This window comes from Pleurodeles waltl, chromosome 12, assembly GCF_031143425.1.
Source record: "Pleurodeles waltl isolate 20211129_DDA chromosome 12, aPleWal1.hap1.20221129, whole genome shotgun sequence".
Classification (NCBI taxonomy): Eukaryota; Metazoa; Chordata; class Amphibia; order Caudata; family Salamandridae; genus Pleurodeles; species Pleurodeles waltl.
This window is the reverse complement of record NC_090451.1, coordinates 546,553,875-546,570,811: the sequence shown is the minus strand read 5'-3', so window position 1 is coordinate 546,570,811 and position 16,937 is coordinate 546,553,875. Positions and strand designations below refer to the sequence as shown.

The 16,937-nt window shown below is 42.6% G+C and overlaps 1 protein-coding gene across 2 annotated transcripts in view; it reads right to left on the bottom strand.

The window, feature by feature from the left end:
* The window catches only part of CENPT (centromere protein T), an 834,768-nt gene that overhangs the window by 390,587 nt on the left and 427,244 nt on the right, over window positions 1–16,937 (bottom strand). For both annotated transcript variants that reach the window (XM_069217597.1, XM_069217596.1), the window contains exon 9: window positions 7,369–7,511. In XM_069217597.1, the coding sequence (XP_069073698.1) occupies window positions 7,369–7,511 (143 nt within the window). The remainder of the gene's footprint in view (window positions 1–7,368; window positions 7,512–16,937) is intronic.

Sequence of the window (16,937 nt, the reverse complement as noted above, 5' to 3'; positions counted from 1 at the left end):
ATCGAGGCAAAGGGGGACTAAGTGCTGGCAGGATGGGCTATCCTGGCAGGAAGGGAGGGCAGAGCTGTTTCCTGCCCAAATTACATTTCAAAGGGGCTGTCTCCAGCACATTCACAAACAACTTGACATTAGCCTCTTGTCATCCCAGGCCCCTTGGAGCCTGGGAAGGGGGGGGGAAGGAAAGTCTAGAACTAGATGTGCTGAGGGAAGGGTTGAAGAATCTAGAAGTTTCTCCCACTTCAAATCTGGCACCAGGGATAAATATTGGACCTTCAGGCCAACTTTGCAGTATTTCTGGGATATTTCTGACAGACGAATGACTACTGCTTGAGACCTGTCCTGTTCTCAAAGAAGGCAAACTGGGCTTGCTCCCGTCAACTCAGGCAATGACTCCAAGGGTCAGGTGGCTGATTTCTTGTTCATGACTACAGGGACAAATCAAGCTCCTGAGGTCTCCATGCAATTGCTCACCTGACCTCTAGCACTTGACCTGCCTAAGCCCTGCTGGCCTCTGCTCAAGTGAATTCCTGATCCCCAAGAGGTGACTCCCCAAGTCCCGGACTCTTGGATGGCATCAGCTGAGCTCCTCCTGTGAGGAAAGGAGAAAGCCTGAAGTTTGGGGCTCTGCTGCAACAGCAAACTGGCCAGTTCATGCCAATGTCTTGCAGCCTGTAATGTCTGCAAAACGAAACTCCATTGGACCAGACTCTTCGCACTACATTGAACACCACAGACGACCTGCAACACAAGATCTGCACTTCGCACTAAAGCACCAACAGCCCGTGATGACCGCAAACCAAAGCTCCAGCAAAACGACGGTCCACAACATGCGCATATCTTCGCACTATAGCGACGACAGTCTGCAACCTTAACCCTGCTCTTCACGCTACAGGAGTGACCATCCGAGCCACTCTTACTGCTCCTCAAAGTGTCCTGGACCACGAACTTCATGCAGGACTTTGAAAAGGTCATTTTTTTCAGGGGGAACTAACCTGGTCCCTGTATCTGGCCCACGTTTCATCTCGGACGGCCTGAACTTGTGTTTTTCACCCAGTCTAGCACAACCAGATAACCGCAAGTGGCACTTTGTGCTTTAAGGCGCTATACATACCTGGAGCTTTAAAACTGCATACTTCTCATTCTACTGATTAGATTTTTGTTGTTTTGGTAATTTATTACATTTTACACTATTTGTCTAAATTGGCATGAGATTTTTCTTGTGTTCTCATTTTACTGTTTGCTGCTGCAAAAATGTTCTACACATTGCCTCCAAGTTAAGCCAGACTGCTTTTTGGCCAAGCTACCAGAGCATTATGCACAGGTTAAGTTAGTGACTTTTATGATTCACCTTGACAGGGATTACGGTAAGTGTTTGAGAACAGTCTTCACCCCCCCTCAACCAAAACCCCAATTTTCTACACGAGGGGAGAGAATGTTTTGCATAAAGAGAGTTTTGTTTGTTTACTGTGAGGCATAGCATGCACAGTGCAGTAACGTCAAAGTAAACAAAAGTGAAAGCAGCCTGTGTCATTAGCGCAGTCTGCTTTCACTTTGATTCTTGATTCGGGGACCTAACTCTATCCGGAGCACCATTCTGTGCGGGAGAAGTAACAAGGTAACCTACCCAGCAGCATCACTCAAAAGTGAATCCCTACTTCAATCCACTGGCCTAACTCAGACGAGAAGTAGGAAAAACAATTGCTCAAGGGTTCGTGTGATGTGGAGTCACTGGCCATTCTATTGAAGAAGGGGGCGAGTTGTCACATGATGCGTTGTATGTGGTGAGACTGACCTGCAAAACATGTTATAGGGCGGTATAAAAGGTGATAAAAAGTGGGTGCTGTATGCGCCTGAAATGCCTATACAGGTTCTCCAAATGTTTGTGCAGATGGCAACTGTCATGTCGGTAGAACAATGGTCAGGGCAGCTGTGCCAATTCGGGGGACCTGTACACAAATGGACGATTCATCACAAAACATAAAGCTATGGAGACCTTTGAGCTAGGCCACGGACAATACCTCCAATATGTCAAGATCTTGGCAACGGCAAGCGAGCTATGGCCATGCTTCCCAGAGGCACCGACCCCTACACAGGCCCCGGTGGTGATGACAGCACTGGCAGGGTGGAGACAACTGATTCCACACTTGTACAGAGCCCGTCAGGACGACTGTCCTGTGCCACAGCTAAAAATGCAGGAGAAACGGACCGGAGCACTGGCTGAACAAATACGGAGGCTGATGAGGGGAGGGTGCATGGAGAAGTCACAACAGTCACTTCCAAAGCGCAGTTTAAGCTGATACAATACAACTATAACCAACAAGTGTATCTCACCCCAAAGATGCTGCATGTTATATACCACCACACGAGAGGCGAGCTGTTCGGAATATGGGGAAAGGGAGACAGATTTTTTACATGAGGATTCTGCCGGTCCATCCATAGGTCCATACTTGCAGTAAGTGGTGGACAGATTTAATGGGGCCACTGGATGAACAGTGCAGCTCGATGTCAAGGTGATATCGTTGGGGCTGCTCCCTAAGTCGAAAGGTCAGAAACTAAGCCGGAAATTTCTGCTCGTGTTAGTTTTGGCCAAACTGCACATAGCCATTAGGTGGCTGGCGAAGGACCCTCACTGTACAGGCTAAGAGAAATGTCAAAGTGGGCTGTAGCAGAAGTCCACATGTAACAAGACTGCATGACGACAGGCTCGAAGATGACTTAAGAGCACGGGCTGCTATGTTGGCCACTTTGAGGGACCCCTGGACACCCAACCGCTGTGAAGGTGCCGAGCCTGGAATTCATATAGCGCTGTGATGGCCTGCATAGATAGACATGGGGAAGAGCGGTGACTTAGACTGAGCCAGATGGGATTACTCCCTACCAATGATATTCCCAGCAGGGGCACAGCGAACGTGTACACAGGGGACCAAGGGTGAAATTGGCATCAGTGGCTGCTGTTATTGAACTGGCACAGTCATTGAATTTGGTTAACGACAGTAGCGGGGGTGGAGGGCGCAGGGGGGTTGGGGGAATTGTTTACTGAGTCATCAAATCTAACATATGCTAGTTGTATTGAACTGCACCAGTATACTATGATAAAAAACAATAACATTTGCAATGCATTTGGTCTCGCAATTGCGAGAGTTAGCGCTATTGGCACTGTAAATGACAATGTATTTTACCCATGTGTTTTGGTTTGTAGCGAAATGGTGTGTGTTGAATTGTGGCTCTTTGCCTGTCAATGCGGAAAAGAAGCAACAGGTCTTGCAGCTAGGTGTATATGTTGGATAAATGTGTGAATTGTTAAAGGGCATAGGTCCCGACCTGGCCCTCATCTTGCCAGGGCTGATAAAAAGGAGCTCTCTTCAGGTTGCTATTCCGAGTAGTGGAAGCAAAGAGATGGGGAGAGAGGTGGCAAGGACAGTCCCAGCGGAAACAACATAGAATGGGCAAGCTGTAAGAAACACGTGGGGAAGTTACAGCAACAGCGGGGACAAAGGAACCCTGACCGTGGCAGGCAGCAACAAAGCCATGTGATTAGGGACAAGGAGTCTGTGAGTGGTAGGGCATTTTTGAATAGTTTATAGGGCACTGTGAAAGTAAGAATGTAGGTTACCTAGTAGCATTCTGAGCCTTTGCAGCAGCACTGGGATCTGTCTGTCTCTAAGAGGACACGGTGTGCATGAGTCTGGGCGCCTCACACCGAGCCATCTCCCCACTCCAGACACTTCCCATCTTGTTCACGTGTTATGTTTCGTAAACCAGTCTAGTAAAGTTGAAAAAAGCATGGCGACTCTAGTCACTGTCAACGTGCAGATGCGGCTCGTCCTACCATCAGACATGCAGTGGGGAAGTAAGGAAAAAAAAAAAAAAAAAAAACACACAGACGTCATGACATCATAATTTTAATCGCATGCAATTTATCCATCAGTCGAAGCCGCCCGGAACTGTATCCGCGGCTCATACAGAAGATTTCACACAATTTCTGCCTATCGTAAAAATCATATCTTTGATGCAGAACATTGGATCGTTGGCACTTGAACTGCCAGTGAAGTTGATTCAATGCCCCATCTATTTAAGTAAAATCCCCTCGTTCCCGTTAGAGCCGGGTTCACACTTTACAACCCTGCGCCTACATGTCGAATGGTTGGCTGCCATCACAGTGTCTCTGAAACAAAGTCCAGCCCCATCCTTCAGACATGTCGCAGAAGGCTTGGCATGCACTGGGGCTCTGATGTAGTGGGCAAGTTAAAAAAAAAAAAAAAAAAAAGCAGAGGCACGAGCTGGCTAAAGGGAGCGCTTTCGTTTTTGGCTATATCTTGCGAGCTAAGTTTATTAAGTAGTACTGGAGTTGAAATGATGGATTCATGCAGTGGGCACATACTGTGGTGTACCTGCTAGGAAACGAAAGCTAGGCGGTGCCCTGGCACCCATGTGACCAGCAGACAGCCCCCTCAGTGCAGATTGCTGACGGAGAGCAGCAATTTCACACAGTTAGCCCAATGAAAGCAATCTGTCCAATTTATTATTCATAAGTAATGCAAGCATGTCTTTGTGACCTCCTGTAACACAGCATACTATTGCTTTATATCTAGGACTGTGTTATCTAAATTAACACATATTAAGGTTGCTTTTCTAAGATAGGCAATATTTCACTTAACAAGCGGGTGTCCTATCTCCCATCACCAGGGACTGCACGCAGGCACACTCAGTGCAGAGAGTCCAGATATTAGCCTGATTTACAGCCTTGTTTACAATGAACCGTAGCTAAGCTGAGCGCAAGAATGCTTTAGAAATGCTTCACCAAACACGAGCAGGAAGCAAAGAAAAAAAGGTCCCCAGAAGAAGAGATAGACAGGACAGACGTAACTGTACAGTAGTTGGTCCCTGCTCCCAAAGAGCAAAAGGAGGGACTAACAGGCATGACTGACCACTAGCAAGGAAATATTTTTAAATTACACTGAAACTAACAAATGAAATAGCTGGAAGCCCACAGAAGAAACATACTTAAAAGTATACAAGAGATTGTACGCTTAAGCTCGACATAAAAACTATATGAAGAAAAAATAAACTGGATCCCTGCTTAGGAAAAGCAAAGGGGCTGAAATCCTTCATCTGGGATTCATCCAGAAGACATTAGGAAGTCCTTTAGGGGGAGTGGTGCACCCTTGTGCATAGGCAAGTGCTGCCTCGCTCCATCCAGGGCAGAACATGTTTTTCTGCTGCCTCTAAGGGGTTACCCCCAATGTGCCCATCTAAGAGTGCAGAAAGCCCACTACAAATGAGGGATTCATTATTCATGAAGAAAATGGGATAGGGTAGCTAACGTGAGGGTGCAGAAAGCGGACACCAGGGATTTTAATTTTTTTAGACAAGTTAAAAAAAAAAAGGGGTGGGGAAAGCCCAACCCTAACATTGGGTCATGTCCACACCCAATAGTTTTTCTGCCAGTCCTATGTAACCACTGCCCCCCCCCACCAATCACATGGGTACTTAAACAGGGACAATGCAATTACCATATCGAACTTTGCAAGGTCACAATACTCGATTTTGTTGTGTGGACGAGGCACAGCCACACAACAGGGTTACTTCTTTTAACAGGAGAAGTGAGGGAATGCTGGGTGGTTGAAATTTTGTGGATCCCAGCAGATTCCAGGACACTCCCTCACAGAAATGTGTGAAAGTATTCATAGTTTGGGGTTGCAAGCCATTCTGGATAAGAAAACAGAGCGATCCACAAGAGTCACATCAACCTGGAGTCCCCTGGCTATCTATTTTTCAGAAGTGTCTTGATAGTAACATTTGCTGGGTGGCTGCCAAGCCCAAGTTCAAATGCAGATACTACCCACATTGTCAAAGTGGGTCAATTTTGATGGCAAACAATTTGTCATATTTGCGTTGCATTATCAGATCTTTCCTGTTGTCGGCCTTAAGTCCACCAACATAAGTGTGGTACCATTTTTATGGTAGAAAAATGTAGGAGCACAGAATAGTAGAGGATTTGTTATTATCAATTTAATCTTTTCATTTTAAGCTCCAAAATGTAAGTTTGTGTACAAGAAATAACACATGCATCTGAATATCCTGTGTTTCACACAATAGTATGTGTACCCCAAATTTGAAGTTGTCCAAATCACTACTATTCCTAAACTCAATACGTTGGGCACATTTGAAAAGTGCATACTTTTTTCATGCACATTTTACCATTCATTCATTAGATGTTCTCATTTGAATTGAAGCATAGCTGGTAGACACAGAAAAATCAAGGCGTTGGCTCTGGGTATTGCATGTTTTTGTATAACAAGCAAATACTACATATTTCTGCTATCAGAGGTGCCTCATGGACATAATCGTATATTACTTTTGTAAATCTCCCATGGGCAAAAAATACAGATGATATCATGGTCAGCTATTTTATTTCAATAACGTCTTTCTTTGAGAAAACCATAAATGATCTACATAAATGAACCCTTGCTGAATTCTAAATTTGTCTAGCTTCCATCACAAACTGCCAATAGATTTAAACCACTAAAAATAGAAAACACTGACTATCACTGAGAAAAATGTAAAAACTGTACTCCAACATAAAAAGGGCTCCACATTAGGGCAGGGAAAGCAGCAGCAGCTAAGGGGTTCTCTGTCAATTTGGTGGGTGCTTGGGAGCACTTCCCAGGGCGTTGCCCCAAATAAGGGTGTCAGCCAAACAACTGAACTGAGTTCAGTAAGTTCAGAACATAAGTAAGTTCACAACAGAATTTGGAGCAAACAAAGGCCATGTGATGATCAACCACAAAGACACAGTGAAAAGGGATTAACACATAATTTAGATAGTAATATAATAAAGATATTTGGGGTAATTAATAACAGGCACAAGAAGTAACTGCCGCTCAGAGAAACCCTTGCATTCCATTATGTCAAATGGGATTTAGCAGCACAGTATACCAAGCGAAACAACCACAACTTAGCATGCAGCACATCACTCTTCACAACAAAAGCAGCCGTGAGGAAAAGGGGGAAGGGAGAAAGTGGACTTAGTAGGACAATTGGGATTCGATTCATGGTTTCAATTTTGTATTTAAAAAAACGCACATAAAGGTTAATCTAAGTATTTTTTCATGGAATCTAATACATTAGTGAAAAGAGCAAGGAAAAAAAACAAAGAAAGTTAAATGTTAAAGTAAAAATGTACACAAAACATTTTTAGTAGATAACTGAAAACAATACAAAACAACATATTTCATTTTTTTTTTTAACCCACTGATGCTGAAACAACCTAACTGTTTGAGAAAACATTACACTGAAAGACAAGAAGCTCTATAATTATCCATGGCATCTAAAATCCAACAATTAAAAACATAATATGAAGGAGACCTTTTAGCATCTGGAAGTTCTGTTCTACTCTCTGTTCAAAGTCTTCCACATTTATCATTCTACGCTTCTTCGGCCTCCGGATTAAACCTTTTTTTTCAACAGATTCGGGATCCCCCAGAGAGTCAGGAACCAATTTGAATGACCTGAAAAAACAAACCACAAACTTCATATAAGTAAATATTACTCAAAAGATATCAAACCACAGATGCATGTAAAATATTAGTTAAACAACAACTAAAAAGAGTTACCCTGTTAACCGGAATATTATTTACCTTTGTAATGATCTTCCTGGAGGATACTCTACCCACACATTCTTCACCTTCTTGAATCTCTTTCAGGTGCCAGAATGTATTAAGAAAAGTTGAACCAGCTCTCCTGAGCCGCTAGGAGGTGCTCAACAATCTCTCAGTGGTGGGACTATGACAAACATGACATCTTATGAGCCATATAAGCACAGATGTGGTATACCGACATCAGTCCCACGTCCGTTGCTAACACCACAGAGAGGCACACAGGAGGCCCACTCCTCGAAAGGCTAGTTCAACACTGAGATCCCTCAACTAACATGAGACATCATTAATGGGAACACAGAGGAAGGTGAGGTTTGTGTAGAATCTCAAAGTAAATGGTGTTTGCAAGAGAAAGATAGATACTAAAGGTACGTAACTTGTTCTTCTGATGGATACTCTACATGCAGATCCTCACCTCTTGAAATGATACAACAGCAGTACTTCCCCTGGTGCTGGGTCTCAGGAAATGGTTAAAACAAGAGGTCCTGTACAACCCACTTGGAAAAGTGACCACTCCTGCGGCGTTCCGAATCAATGGAGTCATGCCAAAGGCCCACATCACAGTTCAACAGAGATCCAGAATAGGAACACTTCTGGAAAATGTAAAAGAAGGAGCCTTTTCTCAGCGAGAATAATCTTGAGTCCCTCTCAAGGCTTCTTGGAAAGAATGCAGACCTATATGCTTAACATAATCAACCTGGACACTGTTAGTTTTTCACTGGCCCTGGCCTTCTTGCCATCAACGTAGCCAATGAACAAGCTGGACATTAATTATGCTAATTTCAGGTCCTGCCAAAGTAAACGCTCATTGCCCTACAGGGATCCACACTAACAAGTTACTTACCTTTGGTAACACTCTTTCTAGTGGATACTCTACCTAACCTCCGATTTCTCACTTAGAATCTCCCCAGGCATCAGACTGGTTCTGGAGAATTGTGCTGTAGGGCTCTGGAGCACCGCTAGGTGGCATTGTTCTTGTTCCATATCCCACCAGAGGTCACAGAGTGGAGCCACGTATAAGCAACACCCTTGCATGATGACATCAGTTTTGCATCTTTCCCTTTCCATGACCTCAGATACAGAGTCAGAGTCTGAACAACTGGTGATTACTGTTGGAAGAGTTCTTAATTGGGGCCTTTTTAGATGTTTAAAAGAGGCCACCTCACAGAATGGGGAGGGGGAGGGGAGGGGTGTAAGGGCAGTGAGGAATCTGCGCTCAGCTTTAGAGTAGCCACCAGAATGAGCATTATTTAAGTAAATAACTTGTTCTTCTACTGAAGAGTTCTAGCCGCAGATTTCTCATCTTAGAATTAATACCAAGGCAGGACCTCCGCAGGTTGAAGGTTTGAGGAGTGGAAAACATGCAAACATATACTGCGCAGTGCATAAAGTCTAACAGATCTGAGAGGGGACAGGACCTGGTTGTCACAGGAGTAGCATATAGCGAACATATGCACAGACATCCATGTAGCAACCTGACAGATCAAGGACAGGTGCCCTTCAAGCCAAGGCAATGGTAGCGGCCTTGGCCGAAGGCGAATGGGTTCCAAGACCTCTTGGGTGCTGTTTGGCCAGTGCATAGCAGATCTTAATGCAGAGTACTATTCATCACAATAAGATCCTCTTCTGCACAGCCTTCCTTTTCTTTGCCCCCAGAGAACCCCACAAAAAAGATGTTATCAGACAATTGATAGAAATATTTAAAGTTAGTAGAAATATAAAGCTAACAAATTTGATGATTGTTATGGAAAATTATTTTCTTTAATAAGCTGGATGACCCTCGGTACAATCTATGTAAAAGCGTAAAGCTCATTTGGAGAACAACCAATGAAGTCATGACCTAGTAGAAAGACTACCCTAGCCCACAGCACTAACTTGTCCAGAAAGAATGCTCATGTAATAACTGGACGTGATTGCAATGAGAAAGACAGTCTTCAAAGTCAGGAGATGTAGCAAACAGCTATCCATAGGTTCGAAGGCTTTACACATAAGGAATGTCAAGACCAAGTTAAGGTCTCACTGTGACATCACAAACAACTTGGGAAGACACATGTGTCAAGCCTTCAATAAATCTCATCCCAAAAGGTGATTTGAACAAGGTCAGTTGGCATTGCAAACACAGAAAGGCTGAAAAGTAACCTGTTGTAGTGTCCATTGCAGGTCCTTGCCAACACTCAAACCTCAAGCATGAAGATGTAAATTGTGTAGATTATGGTGTAGGAGACTGCCCTGTTGCAAACACAGGAGGTCCTTTTGAAGTTGGAGTCTGATTGGAAGGACAAATACTTATGCTTAACGAGCTTTGGGAACCACACTCCGCTGGCCTATTATGTCCCCACTAAGATGATTTGGGACCGGTCATTGTTGATCTTCTTCAAAACTTCGGGCAGGAGAGGAAGTGGCAGGAAGCTGTACAGGAGGTCCAATGTTTAATTCCAGCCAGAACGTGTGTCCAAGTAAGTATTCTTGGGGAAATTATAAAAAGCAAAATTGCTGATATTGCACGTTTAACTGTCAATACAAGGCCTAGTCAGGAAAAAACAAACTTGTAGTAGACTACAGCACCACTTGTGATATGCCAGAGGACATCTGCTCTATTTGTCCCCTCTATCGTTAATGGACCCTGCCAGGTGGTCGGCAACCAGAAAAATGCACTTGAGTTCAATCACCTTCAGAGAGGAAAAGCATCTTGGCACAGAAACCAAGATCCCACTCATCCCTACTTGTTATAGTACTACATGGTAGTGGTGCTAACACTTAGAATCTGCACCAACCACCCTTGAAGAACATAAATAGGTTCACCTGGATTTCGTTTACTTACTCTTCTTAGAGAGGCAAAGAAATATTCAAAGCAGACACTTACAGGTCCTGCAAGAGTATGGACACATGCTCCTCTGATATCCATGCTGATGTGGGAGGGATATTGGGCAGGGAGGAAAGAAAGTGAAGGGCCTAGCCATTTTGAATAATTTGCAAAACCCATCTATAGGACATAATGGATCGCAAACCCTGGGAAAAAGTGTTGATTCCTGCATCCCATTGGGTGGGCATGACCCGCAAAGGGCAACTAAGGCGGTGTGTTGGTCTGTTTAGCAGTGAAGGGGGAGATGGAAGATTGATGTCCCTGCTGACCTGCTCAACATTTGCCGGATCACCATCCACAGATTCAAAAGGGCTGGGTTGCCTGCTGCATCAAGGATTATGAAGGCTGTCGTTGTCCATATAACAGCTTTTTGAAATAACTTATTTTTCCAAAAGTAGTGAGGAAATTCTTTTGCATGAGCCATCAGCCCCCAACGAATGTACTGTAGCACTACTATCTTTAAAGCTTTCCAAAGCATAGCCTGTCTTTTCATCAAAAAGGTAGGAACCCTCAAAGGACTTGTGGGGCTTGCCTATAAGGAAAGCTTGCACACTGAAGGAGAATCCTGGAGACCTCAACCAGAGATGCATACAAAGGTCCACACTGGCACCAACTGCCCTTCCATGGCAATCAGTGATATCCACATCTGTAAAGATAATATAGTTTGCCAGGTCTCGGACATTATGTTTTGTCAGGGCCAAGGTGGCACTCAAAAGGTCAGGAACTGGTAGAAGGATCTCGCCAAAATGACCCAAATGGCATTGGCGTTACAACCCAACTGGACTGATTACAGACTGCAATGCCAGAATGGCTGAAGAAAACATGTGCTCATCAAAGATGTCAGTCCTCTTTGAGTTCCTATCTGGAGGAGTGGTGGGGAATAAGTTTGGACTCACTTTACTAGTTGAGGCCTGGACAGTAGGGCTCTCTTGAGGGGGAAGCTTAGTGACAAAATACTGTCCTAATGACGAGCTAAGCCATTATACTCATGCTTACAGTCTACCTGCGTTTTTAACCATACCAGCGGACACCCTTATTAAAGGTAAAATTACCAGTAGTTTGTTAGGTATTTTTACTGACCTGGATCCCAGCATTATCCAGTATGATTTATCTAAGAACTCCCTCCGGGTATGGCCGAATCAAGAGGTTGATTCCACCTGGGTAGCACTGTCCTACCAGGTTGGGAAGGGGCGATCTATGATGAAGCATGACAAGTGAGTGTGTGAGATCACTTCTTTCATCAAAGAGGAATCCCCCACATTTCCACCAACATAAGATATGCTTCTTGAAACTAGTAATGGTGCTAGGGTTACGAACTGAATGAGTGTGCCCATAACTAATAATTTTTCTCCCTCCACACTTGTGTGTACTGCTTAATTTTGGGAGGATGTGTGGAGGGGCGTATACCTCTCATCTCTCTCACTGTGTTTTGTGCACAACCCAACAGGTGGACTGATTACAGACTGCAATGCCAGAATGGCTGAAGAAAACATGTGTTCATTAAAGATGTCAATACTCTTTGAGTCCCTATGTGGAGGAGAGGTGGCGCATAAGTTGGGACTTGCTTTACTAGTTGAGACCTGGACAATTAGGATCTCTGGAGTGTGAAGCTTGGTGGGAAAATCCTGGTCACCAGGTGCTGCTGCTCACAGGCAGGTAGAGTACCTTTAAGGCCACCGCTGAAAGGAATCAAGGGCTCAGACATGATTGGCCCAGGCTGTATGATTTGCATTAAAACATTTGTTTTATTAATAATGGAAGGCAGTTGCTCCATCAATCCAACACTGCAAATGTGTCACTCTTCAATGTTGCTGGCCCATGTGCTGAGTCAAGCTCCATCTTTTTTTGGGGGGCGGGTGGAAGGTGACCAGTGGCCTTGATGGAGTGTAACTTGCATTTTTAAAGCCCTCACACCTTCTCTTTGGAGTCAAAGTGACATGATGGGATTCAGTCTTGCTTTGCGTTTTTATGCTTGCTTTTGGACTTTGTGTCTAGTTCAAATTCGTGACTTGGAGCAGGGCTTACACTAAGTCCTGTGTTGAGTGGCACTCAGCTTCATCTCCCAGTCTTAAACCACCAAGATGCATGAGGAGACACTAATCAAATGGCTTAAGAATCTTGCCCTGAGCATAGGCACCAAAGACACAACTTGTCTGGATCTGTAATTAACATCTGCTTCCTGCAGTCGCAGCATGGCTTGGAACCTGAGCTTTTCAGAGAGGACATTACTCCGTAGCATATTGTCAGAAGTCTGGAAGTTGTCAGAAAACAAATAAATTCAGGAGTGGAGCTTCAGATCAGTTGAAAAGCAAGGAAATAAAGGAACTGACCTCAGGGCACAGAGGTGACAATTTGTCACTTACAAGGGTGGTATGGAACCAATGAGGAGGTGCACATCGCCACCTAATGGACAATGGGAGCACTGCTATAAAAAAAATCTCCAGATATTACAAATATATATATTATAGTAGTTAGCAGTATAAAATATTAAAGTTAAAAACAGATCTCCTTTCATTCTAATTCCAAATGTTTAGCACAGGATAAATACTTTACAAACTATCTGGCACGGCTCTTAAACACCCTTACTGGTTAATACCAATAAACCTCTATGCATCAGTCCTAACCAGTGTTTTCTTGTGAGTCATTTAGAAAAGCAAAACCTAACTTTAAAAGCCCAATATATCAGTATAATTCAGTTTGTGATTATTGAAAAAATATATATAGGTGGGATGGATACTTTTAACATGTCACAGTAATTAGTGTTGCAAGTTCTAACAGTTATCAAGGCCAACTGGAGATTTCACATTAAGTTAAAGAAAAATAAAGTACATAAAAAGGGAACTTTTTTTAATTTATTTTTTTACAGTGGTTAGAAAATGTAAAAACAGTAGCATTAAATGCTATATAGAATGTGGCGTAATTATTATGATTATAAACGTTTTGTGCCTCAACATATGTGTGACCCGGTGCTGTCGAAATTCAGCTGAATTCTCCACAATATTTGGAGGCTCTGGCAATTTTCTCTCCTGCTGCATCACTTACATAAAACATTGATGCAGATATTACTACCAGTTAATGGTCAGCGGTCTTAGACAAAGTCAATCCATCCCTCCAATTCAAAATTTAGAGGTAGAAAATGCTGAAAATAGTCAGTAACTTTCATCTATACCATACGGATAGAGAATTGCCAAAGAAATCTTCAAGACAGAAACTACTGTCACTGAAAAACTCCACACAAGTAATGTGTACATGTTATCCATTTAGGGAGTCTCCAAGCTACTCAAGAAAAGTTTGGGTTTGAATTGACCCACTAATTAAGCTAGAATTTTACCTGGTTATCACTTTTTTAGGTCCACTGCTCTACTCCACCTTATTTTAGTCTTGTTGCTGTCAAAGTCTTTGGCTATCATTAAAGGCAAGCTTACATCCTTTTACATGTTTAACATTCATTGCCTTATTTGTCATTACAGTCAATGCTTTTTGTGTCACTACAGTTAATGTTAAATCACTATATATTTATGATAAAGGTTTCACATATTTCCCAAAAAATAAGTTGGAAAAAAAATTTCAAGAATCATAGTACATTCATGAGCGAAAGCACTTGGCATTTGTTAAATATGGTGTTCCACCAAAAACTACCACAAAGTCCTCCAGAGAATAATAGCAAATATTTCTGGACACATATTAAATTAATTTATAGGTTACAGGACAACAGGTGATATGATTCAGTTTTCCTAAAAATGTTAACTACAACTGAAGAGAGCCACAACTTTGCAATAGTGCTCCCATTAGGTAGCTATATCGTTAACATTCCTGGGAAAATTCTCTTTGGATAACATTCAGGTGTTTGCACCCTGTAAGGTATCCTCTTAATTCACTTATTTTAGATAAGCAAATGCATCACTATTAGCCCATTACCCATTTTAGGTACAGACATTTTATATTTTAATCATCGCACCACAAACAGATCATCTTGGTTTCTCTAATTTGTTTAAACAATTTTTGATCAAGGGCTACGAGAGACATAATAAACAAAGACAAATAAAAACATAAAACATATCCTCTCTCCCTAGAGATACACGCACACACACACATATATATACATATATACCAATAGATATGTGGGGATGTCATTGAGCACAGGACTGTAAAATACAGAGCAAAGAAATATGTTATGCTAATAATTTAATCAGTAATTCATGATTTCATGATTCAATAGTTCATAATTCTCTGTTTAGTTAGGGAACAGAGAACTAAGTCACACACAGCACAAACCAACAACACTTGACTTCAAAAGCATGTAGTCTGCTTCTAGCTTTAGATAAAATAAGTTCATGACAGAAGCAAGAGCTGATTTCCTGTCTTCATTGACCTGGAGAGCAGGTCTCGGACCAGCCAACCTTTAACAAGAGTGAGACGTCCTAAAGCCACAGCATTGAAAACAATCTGTCTCATCTCTGCTGCAACCCTATACTGAGAATTGTCCCCCAAACTATCTGAGCTGTAGATTTACTCAGGATATTTCAACATATTTCTTTAATCTTGGCAACACCATCATCCAAAATCCTATATATTGATGGACAGTATGAAAGCTGATTTACAGTATAGGTTGAGCCAAATCTATGGAACTCGGAGGACAAGAGTTATCCTTTCCAACACTATCAACTAGGTTTATATAATAAAAATGAGAAATGGAATGAAAAGATTGCAGCCATAGAATTCTGGGCCTTATGCATCCTGGCATAATTGAATACATTACTCCATAATAAATTATTTATTCATAAGAAAGGCACGTTTCTTAGACCAGCTACTTCTAACATTACTTTAAGCAGTTGATGAATTATGACACAGAATTACATATTACGTCATGATGCCGTGAATGTCCATAAAACCAGAAGCCTCTGGATTTAATTCCAACATAAAAGGATCTGAAAAACTGAAACACTACTTCAGCTGAACATACAGGGAGTGCAGAATTATTAGGCAAATGAGTATTTTGACCAGATCATCCTCTTCATGCATGTTGTCTTACTCCAAGCTGTATAGGCTCGAAAGCCTACTACCAATTAAGCATATTAGGTGATGTGCATCTCTGTAATGAGAAGGGGTGTGGTCTAATGACATCAACACCCTATATCAGGTGTGCATAATTATTAGGCAACTTCCTTTCCTTTGGCAAAATGGGTCAAAAGAAGGACTTGACAGGCTCAGAAAAGTCAAAAATAGAGAGATATCTTGCAGAGGGATGCAGCACTCTTAAAATTGCAAAGCTTCTGAAGCGTGATCATCGAACAATCAAGCGTTTCATTCAAAATAGTCAACAGGGTCGCAAGAAGCGTGTGGAAAAAACAAGGCGCAAAATAACTGCCCATGAACTGAGAAAAGTCAAGCGTTCAGCTGCCACGATGCCACTTGCCACCAGTTTGGCCATATTTCAGAGCTGCAACATCACTGGAGTGCCCAAAAGCACAAGGTGTGCAATACTCAGAGACATGGCCAAGGTAAGAAAGGCTGAAAGACGACCACCACTGAACAAGACACACAAGCTGAAACGTCAAGACTGGGCCAAGAAATATCTCAAGACTGATTTTTCTAAGGTTTTATGGACTGATGAAATGAGAGTGAGTCTTGATGGGCCAGATGGATGGGCCCGTGGCTGGATTGGTAAAGGGCAGAGAGCACCAGTCCGACTCAGACGCCAGCAAGGTGGAGGTGGAGTACTGGTTTGGGCTGGTATCATCAAAGATGAGCTTGTGGGGCCTTTTCGGGTTGAGGATGGAGTCAAGCTCAACTCCCAGTCCTACTGCCAGTTCCTGGAAGACACCTTGTTCAAGCAGTGGTACAGGAAGAAGTCTGCATCCTTCAAGAAAAACATGATTTTCATGCAGGACAATGCTCCATCACACGCGTCCAAGTACTCCACAGCGTGGCTGGCAAGAAAGGGTATAAAAGAAGGAAATCTAATGACATGGCCTCCTTGTTCACCTGATCTGAACCCCATTGAGAACCTGTGGTCCATCATCAAATGTGAGATTTACAAGGAGGGAAAACAGTACACCTCTCTGAACAGTGTCTGGGAGGCTGTGGTTGCTGCTGCACGCAATGTTGATGGTGAACAGATCAAAACACTGACAGAATCCATGGATGGCAGGCTTTTGAGTGTCCTTGCAAAGAAAGGTGGCTATATTGGTCACTGATTTGTTTTTGTTTTGTTTTTGAATGTCAGAAATGTATATTTGTGAATGTTGAGATGTTATATTGGTTTCACTGGTAATAATAAATAATTGAAATGGGTATATATTTGTTTTTTGTTAAGTTGCCTAATAATTATGCACAGTAATAGTCACCTGCACACACAGATATCCCCCTAACATAGCTAAAACTAAAAACAAACTAAAAACTACTTCCAAAAATAT